An 8,507-nucleotide genomic window follows, 5' to 3' on the forward strand; every position below is an offset into this window, starting at 1 on the left:
ACCCTTCATATCTTAAAAGTAGAACTAAGAGTGTTTGTTGTGCCGATGAGCCATGCAGGCCACCAAACGCACCAAATAATGATTGGTGTGTACATCCCCCACACATTCCACCCCAAACTCGCAGCTTTCAACACTTCAGACATAGTAACACCACTGGTCCATGCTGCAGATGATATAACAACAGGCGGTGAAGTTATTATCAATAGGATTACAAGGAATAACCTAGTGACCAGGTTCTTGGTCGGTTGGATGAAAGTAAGAGGGCTTGCCAGAAGCCCAACCAGAAAAGCGAGCGAGAAATTGAGCGTACTAAGCGTGGCAAGAGATACGCCTAAAATCAGCAGTGAGAAGGACTTTGTAAGTTGAAAGAACTGCGCAGTAGGCTTCTGTACTGAGGCGATAACGAAAGAGAAGATTGCAGGAAGAGCAGTGGACAAGACGGAAAATAGCAAAAAGGCCAATGGTAACGTCTAGTCATAGAATGATAGGTCAGCACTCAGAATTCAAGATCTACTATAACCATAAGTTTGGTGTTTCAGCGTACCTTAATACCAAGGTGGTTGAAAACGAATAGAGGAATGGCAGAAATGGAATGGCATGTCGCAACGAGAGCAAGCGGCGAGAGAAGGTTACGCTCAACTGTAGGAGGAGATGAAGGCGTCGTTGTCGAAACTCCTTTGCCTTCTGAAATGTCGCCCTTTGGCTTGTCGGTAGCTTCTCTCTTTGCGATGGGTTGCCCACTCTTTACCCAAAGAAAGATGGCCATAATAGTGAAGTTGGCAGCAACCAGCATGGCACTGGGCAGATATGTGCCTATGCTAACAAAACGATTCTTCTGCATGAGAAGGTAGAAAAAGAAGCTCTGATGCAAATGCTCCAACAGGTTGTTGAGACTCCTGAAAGATCCTTCTACAACTCTACCCATTGCCATCTCATCGTGCCATCCTTCGCCAGCGGGCTGTAAGGTTATAGCGTCCACATGATAGGGAATGAAGCTGCTATGGGGTCCCGTTGGATATCCAAGGCCTTGATAAAGCATACCTCGGAGCATCGTTTGAAGTCGATCCTGGTAGCTGTCTGTATGGCCAGCCATTTGCTGGACGGTAGTTTCAATGCCCATCTGGCCGCCTGCAATGTTTACAATCGAGTTGATGAGGTCGAGATTAGGCAATTGACCATTCGTACCGTCGTAAATGATGTGGAGTTCATGATACCGGTGCTCAAAAGGGTAGTCAATCGCAAGAGCTCCCTGCAGCGCACCAGACTTGAGAGGCAACGGCGCAATATACTTTGAATCATGGGCATCATGATAGGCATCAACCCAGGCTTGCGTACCCGTTGTGCTATCTGGAGGTAGAAGGAGAATGATATCCTTGGACCATAAAGACCAACCTAGGTATTGTTAGTTGGATTGGGATGTGTAAAGCTCGAGCTTCATTGGCGACTAACGTTTGAAATAGCGAGCCAACGTGAGGACGAGCGCAACACCATTACGATTGAGCTGCTCATGTATACTTTTCCATGCAGCCACCAGAACGATGGCTTCGGTTGCGTCCCCTCGCGGAGCTTGCAAAATACCGTACACATTCTCCCCACTGTATATCTCTCCCGCAGAGTGATAGGTATAATTTTGTCGACCAACCTTGACTCCAAAGCCAGTCAGGATGGATTCCAGCTTGTCATTGACCCTAGTTTCCGTGTTAGCCTTCTGTGTGCCGCGGAAATCGTCCCTCCAGCTGGGAAAGGCCACTGACTCGAAGTTGTTCTTGCTAGCAAGCAAGTCTACCTCATGCCTGAATGCTCTGAAAATGGATTGTTCACTACCCCCAAAGTATGTATGCACCTGGCCAGGCAAGAGAGCATTCTCTGATACGTAGGTTCGTCTCGAGTAATCGTCCAGGGGCAGTAGGAGGAGCCAAACAACACCAATGGCGATGCAGAAGGCAGATATGTATGGAGGTATTTTAAGCAGTCGAGGGTCGCGACGCAATGACAGCGCTGTAGCTACACAGACAAGAAAGTTAGCGCATTGGCTACGTTGCAGATGTAAGAAACACATACAGAGCAGTCGTGGCATCTCAGTTGCAAATCGCGCCAAGAATAAATTTACCACAAATTGCTCGATCTGAATTGAAGGGCGAGTGAGTGCTGGCCGTGAAATTCGGAGAGAGAAGAGCGCATGAGGAATGGGTAAAATCAATCCATAGCTTGGCCCAGCACTGGACACTAGCTAAGATGTATCTCCAGGGTCCAAGCTGAAGACATTCCCGAGGTGGACCTGCGTTTTAGATTGATTATATAACCCCCCCAAAAACAAACGCATAAATTCGTACGAATTATCATTCAACAGACAACTTTATATAGCAGCTTATAATTCTGTTACAACTGGTCTTTCTCATTACATCTGAGGAAAAGAGATTTATTAATATTACTATGTCATTATAATTATAACTGTTTATGAGATTTCTCTATGTCATATTACTTCCGTCCCCGAGGAAATAGAAAGAGGAACGTCTAAAGGGTGGGTTCGGAAGAGTCGTAAGTTAGATAGTCTTGTTCGTTGATTTTCGAGTCATTATCTTCGTAATGGCATGTCGAATTGTGATTCCTGCCTTTTCAATGTCCTTTTTGGACAGCGCAGAAGTGACGCACACTTTGAGGCTTGGCTGGAGTGTCCAATCTCCATCCTTCGCCCCCATGGCATTCGCATAAGGCCTTGTCTTCAGTCGCGTGATCATAACACCGTTCGCGAGAGACTGTTGGTTGTTAGCTATCAGTATCGTGCAACAAGTGAAAGGGTGTATAGGGAAAGGGGAGCATATACCTCTTCGACGCACTCCATCAGGATTTTCTCTTGATCATCCACGGTCAATCTCCTTGCCTTGATGACTTCGGGTTTGAGTGCCAGGAGCAAGATAGGATTGTCCAGCGAGCTGGTGCACACAACCCAATCGCTACGCGGGTCAAGCTGCGCTCTCAAAGCTCGGATATTCTCTCTGCACTGAACAAGCACGTCGGGATTTGACTGCAGTAGTTTCACAGATTCGCTTGCTGTCATGGCCAACATGGCTGGTAAGGCAGCAGAGTAGGTGTAAGCAGAGGAAGTGATGCGCTGGTGCACAATGACATCTTTGGATCCAGCACAGAACCCGCCTCCCGCGCACAGGGGGCCAGAGAGTGATCCAATAATCATGTCCACTTGTTGCGGATCGACGTTTTGTGCTTCAGTAAGGCCACGACCAGTTCGCCCCAACACTCCGAATGACCAGGTTTCATCCAAAATAATTCGAAACTTGTACTTTTCCTTCAGCTCAACCAATCGGGGCAGGTCAGTCACATCACCGGTCGTCTCAAATAAGCCTTCCGTAACAACGAATCGACGTGTCAGTTTACCAGATTTTGCCTGCTCATTTACAACAGATTTCATCACTTTCTCCAGATCACCCATGTCTCCGTGTTTGAACCATCTGATGTTGCTCCTTGAGATCTGTAGGCCTTTGCGGATGGAATAATTGGCAGCAGCATCGGCAATAATCACATCTCCGCGCTTGCAAAAAGATGGAATGACACTTGATACAGTCGAGAAGGTTTGTGCATAAACAATGCAGGCTTCCGTGCCGAGAAATGAAGAAATGTCGGCCTCGGCTTTCTCGTGAACGTCCTGAGTGCCATAGAATTGAGGAGGTCCACAAGGGCCAACTCCATATGTCCGCAGGGTTTGGATTGCCTTCTCTTTGATTTGGTCGTTGGCATTAAAGTTATAGAAGTTATAGGATGCCAGGTTAATAGCAGTGCGTCCATTGGACAATTTGACTTTGGGGCCCGTCGGTCTGAGTCGTGGATCAATATACCGCAGCATCATTATTAGACGGCATGAACGTACCCTACGATAACCGGAAGTTTTTCATTCTCGATCTCTTCAATGAGAGTTTGGTCTGCTACAAGCGGTTCGGGAGTCCATTCGTCAATCAATTCCTCGATTTCCTGAAGCCATAGATAGTCAGTAATAGGTACCATTGGCGAATTCACCGGAGACTTACGCCTTCCCGCAGCTTGACAAAATTCTGCTTGTGAGTAGAGTACGAAGGAGACATCAGGTACCGTATGAAGAACAAAACGAGTATCAATTCAATGGCAGATCGAACGGGGTCATTTTGGTAGCTGGATTGGATGTATCGGGCCAGCATAGCCGAGCCGGGAAGTTTCTGGAAATTAGACGATACCACATGGGCAATTTCGCCAAAGCGAACCTGGAGAGTATCGAACTCCATTGTGATTAGCCCGCCGGTCGTGAGCAGTCGATCTTGGTTGACTCTGGAGTGCCAGGAAAGATGTAAATGGTCAAAGGCCGAGCTTGAACAGCAAAAGGATAAATAGTGCAAGACGCATTGCTTAGTCATAGTTGCCGTACATATAATGGAATACAAATCGCAACTAGCAAATATTACCATATTAGCTAACGTTAAAACATCATTACTTTGCAAATTATACGTTATTAATCTGTTTACTTCAACATAACACTCAATATGCAAATATTTAACACATTTTTGTTGATATATATAGATGCATATATCCTAAATATAGATTTCCATGTATTGGCACTACTCCCTCTCTTCGTATATCTACCACTCTAGTACTCCCTAAAGCAGGCACGTATTCTTCTAGTGCGCACCTAGCATTCTTCTTCACAACCTTATTTCTTTTCTCTAATGTAGAATGGCCCTTTTAAGAAAGCTGTCACGGCCACTCTTTCTTCCGCCTGTATTGCATAGCCGACCGCTGCAGAATATCATTCTAATTGCTTCTTGTCTTATCTTATTAATATTCTTTCTGTATAGTCTCAGAGAACCAGAGCCAACCCAATTGCTACCGTATCAAATTTATCCACAGACCAACGACTCCATACATCATACGGTGACGGAGTTTCTTCCCGCCTCTGTAGAAACCGGAAAAGATTCGACTCGAGAACTTTGCGATTCGTTTCCTAAACATGTGTTATCAAGAATACAGCCAGTTCTCAAGACCGGCCATGGCGATAACAAGGAAAAACTGAACGCGCAGATGGACAGCACCAGCGCTTGCTTTACGCCCGATGAATTGATCATCTTTTCTGATCTCGAAGAGAAAATCCGGGATCATCATGCTATCGACATTTTGGCCCATCTGCCTAGCGCTCATTATAATGCTACGACATTCAAGATGTGGGAGGAATATCTAGCCCAAAAAGAAATGCAAGCGAACGGTGTATTGGACACTGCAGCACAGGTAAAGCACATAAATGGATGGGCGCTGGACAAGTTCAAATTCTTACCTATGATGGAAAGAGCTTGGGCCATGAAACCGAATAGAGACTTCTACGTCTTTTACGAAACAGACACGTAAGTACACTCTCGTATTGATTGGCCTGCTGTCTCATTGACGTCGTCTCTCCTAGTTATATTTTCTGGGACAACCTCTTCCGATTTCTTCAAACGTACAACCCAGATGCAAACGTTTACATTGGCTCACCATCTCCTGGACGCCGTGATCCCAAACGGGGAGACCAAGGCACCCTCTTCGCCAACGGGGGCCCTGGATATGTGATCAGTCGAGGCGCTATGAAGACCTTGTTACAGCGCACTACTGGTCCATATGGACAGTATACTGACGACCCGCTGTCCGTAAAATTCAGTTATCTAAATCATGATGATGAGTGTTGTGGCGATAGCGTTCTGGGCTGGGTGTTATGGGAGCTTGGTATTCCTATGCATGGACACTGGCCTATGTTTAGCGATTACGGCCTTCATGATATTCCCTTCAATGATCAGCATTGGTGCCAGCCGCTCATCACTCTACACAAAACATCACCAAAAGATATGGTTGATTTGTTCAGCTGGGAGTTTAGCCAACGGAAATCCCAGGTCAGTAACGTTCCGTGCATGTTTCATACAACTATTTGCTCCTTCTTCTACCGAGTACGGGCAAGTAATGTTGATCTGCTTCATAACTAACAAACCGACAGCGCCCATTGCTATATTCAGATGTATGGGAATTCCATAAACCAGGCAGTGTTCCATCGCGTGAGAACTGGGATGGTGGCCGCTTTGATGCGTTTGAACCACCCGCTGAGGTTGTGATTGAATCATCCGAGCAATGTAGCCGTGCTTGTAGCGATGACGTGGGCTGTTTGCAATGGAAATGGGAGGGGAGAGACCGGAAAAAGTGTACTCTCTTAAGATCATTACAGCACGGAAGGGCACGAAAGGCAGAGAAGGGCGATGGGGATGAAGAAGCCTGGGTCGATTATACCTCGGGGTGGGTAGAGGAGCATATAAGGGAATGGAGAAAAAAACAAGATTGTGGTATAGTTAAATGGGTTGGGGCAAGTGTAGAAAGGAAATTCTAAAATAAATTAAAATTAAAAAAAAAAAAAAATTAAAAAAGAGTATTATTATTTAGGTAGTATGTTTTTACTATTAAAGCAATACTTAAAGTACTTTGAAAATATTAGTAAAATAATTACTTTTTGAATATTAAAAAGAAGCTTCTTAAATAAAATAAATTAATATTATAAAAAATAGTTTTTAAATTACTATTATTTTATAATTTAAAATACTTTTTATTTTATTTTATTTTATTAATTTAATATTAGTGGGATATTATATAATTGTTAGATAAAATTATAGTACTTACTTAATACTCCGTTTCCCTAGTATAAATAAGTTCCTTTCTTCTTTAGGTCTTAACCTTAAATAGTTATATAATATATATTAATTAATTACTAATTTCTATAGTTATAAGCTTAATATATATAATAAAATAAAAAATTAAAACCTTTAAGTAATAAGTATAAAAGTTAAAGGAAATTAAAACTATTACTAAAGTTAAAGAAAAAAATATTTAACCTAAAATTAAATATTATAATTAAAAGTCCTTTAGTAAAAAAGTAAATTTTAAAAACTATAAAAATATTATAATTAATATATTTAACATATTAATTTAAGCTTTTAATAGTTTTATAAAAGCTAAGGAAAAAATTAAGTTTATAATATTAAAAAGTTAGCTTAATTAAAGGTTTTTTATAAAAAAAATATAATTTATAGTTAAATATTTAAAAATATAGTAATTTATTAACCTTTAAAGAGAGGATATTTTTAAGGCCTTTAAAGAATTATTAAGCTTTTTTATAAATAAAGATTATTAATAAATTTTAAAGGAATTTAATTTTAAAGTAATACTTATAATAAACCAGGTCCTATAGGTACTATAGGTTAGCTATTTCTAAGGGATAAACCTTAGAGTAGTTTTATAGTTTATATTAGCAAAGTAATTAGGTTAGTAAATAGGTAATTTTATTACTAGCTGTAAAGTAAAGTATTTAAATATTTAATTTAATTACTATATATATATATAATAATAATAAGCTATTTAAGTATTTTAATAAATAATATAAAGTAAACTTATATACTTAGTTAGTTAGGCTAGATTATTACTAAGTAGTAATAATTTTATTATAAATTATTTTAAAGTTTTAATAATTTATTTATAAATTATTAAATTATTAAATAATCTAATAATTTATTTTTAATTAATTAATTAGTCTAATATTTATTTAAAATTAATTACTTTATAGATTTATTATTATAATTATAAAAGTTAGATTATAATATAATATCCCCTTTTTATTAATTTTATCTTTAAGACTTTATTATAAATAATATATTTTTTATATATTTATAAATAAGTACTTTTTATTTTATTTTTATTATTTTATTTAGCTAACTTACTTAACTATAATAAATTATATTACTAAAAGTTTTTATTTAAAATATAAAAGTAAAAGAGTTTTTTTAAATTTATTTTAAAAAATATTAAAAAAATAAATAAATATTATTCTTTTTATATTTTAAAAAAGTTTAATAAGTATTTACTATCTTTAAATAATTCTTTATAATATTTAAATTATATATAACTTAATAAATTATATTATAATATAAAAGGTTTAATTATTAATTAATTAAATTAAGTATTTACTTAATATTTTTAATTAAAAAATAAATTAAAATTTACTAAAAATACTTTAGTTAAATTAGTTATAAAAGTTTTTTAATTATAAAAATAAAAAAAGATTTAATATAAGTAAATATATTATACTATTATATAAGGTATTATTAATTTAAATAAGTTAAATAAGGTTAAGTATAAAAAAGTAAAAGCTATTTATTAAGCTATAATATTATTACTTAATTTAATTAATTCTATAACTATAAGTTTTATAGTAAATATTATAAATTAAGGTATTTTTAATTTTTTTTTACTAAACTTAAACTTTAGTAAAAGTTATTTATAAAAAATTTTAAATATTTAAAGTTTTTAATAATTTACTATAAGTTTTTTATTTTATTATAGTTTTTTTTATTTTATTAAGTATTTAATTTATTAAGTATTTTTATTAAATTTTATTATTTTAAGTTTTTTAACTTTATATTTAAGTTTTTTACCTTAAATAATAATTTTATTTTATATAA

At 37.5% G+C, this 8,507-nt stretch overlaps 3 protein-coding genes across 3 annotated transcripts; 1 reads left to right on the top strand and 2 right to left on the bottom strand.

The window, feature by feature from the left end:
• Positions 1 to 5: 5 nt before the first annotated feature.
• M431DRAFT_500451 (hypothetical protein) lies at positions 6 to 2,077 on the bottom strand (the record flags this gene model as incomplete). Its single annotated transcript, XM_024917922.1, has 5 exons — positions 6 to 470; positions 545 to 1,392; positions 1,450 to 1,688; positions 1,755 to 2,004; positions 2,062 to 2,077. 5 exons carry the CDS (start codon positions 2,075 to 2,077, stop codon positions 6 to 8), a joined length of 1,818 nt encoding a protein of 605 aa, XP_024769035.1.
• A 466-nt stretch (positions 2,078 to 2,543) lies between these two features.
• Positions 2,544 to 4,271, bottom strand: M431DRAFT_97926 (hypothetical protein; the record flags this gene model as incomplete). The annotated part of the gene is made up of 4 exons (XM_024924978.1): positions 2,544 to 2,756; positions 2,825 to 3,830; positions 3,884 to 3,984; positions 4,041 to 4,271. The coding sequence occupies 4 exons, from the start codon at positions 4,269 to 4,271 to the stop codon at positions 2,544 to 2,546; spliced, it is 1,551 nt and encodes a 516-aa protein (XP_024769036.1).
• Positions 4,272 to 4,680: 409 nt separating this feature from the next.
• On the top strand, positions 4,681 to 6,460 carry M431DRAFT_513113 (glycosyltransferase family 31 protein). The gene is made up of 3 exons (XM_024919956.1): positions 4,681 to 5,378; positions 5,435 to 5,900; positions 6,002 to 6,460. The coding sequence occupies exons 1-3, from the start codon at positions 4,717 to 4,719 to the stop codon at positions 6,383 to 6,385; spliced, it is 1,512 nt and encodes a 503-aa protein (XP_024769037.1). The 5' UTR covers positions 4,681 to 4,716; the 3' UTR covers positions 6,386 to 6,460.
• The last annotated feature ends 2,047 nt before the right edge of the window (positions 6,461 to 8,507 follow it).

This window comes from Trichoderma harzianum, assembly GCF_003025095.1.
Source record: "Trichoderma harzianum CBS 226.95 unplaced genomic scaffold M431scaffold_19, whole genome shotgun sequence".
Classification (NCBI taxonomy): domain Eukaryota; kingdom Fungi; phylum Ascomycota; class Sordariomycetes; order Hypocreales; family Hypocreaceae; genus Trichoderma; species Trichoderma harzianum.

Excerpts from the sequence above, each read along its gene's own strand:
- M431DRAFT_513113 (XM_024919956.1), top strand. The coding sequence starts at position 4,717 with ATGGCCCTTTTAAGAAAGCTGTCACGGCCACTCTTTCTTCCGCCTGTA. Across the intron at positions 5,379-5,434 it reads GTCTTTTACGAAACAGACAC|TTATATTTTCTGGGACAACC; the intron begins GTAAGTACACTC and ends CGTCTCTCCTAG. Across the intron at positions 5,901-6,001 it reads TTAGCCAACGGAAATCCCAG|CGCCCATTGCTATATTCAGA; the intron begins GTCAGTAACGTT and ends ACAAACCGACAG.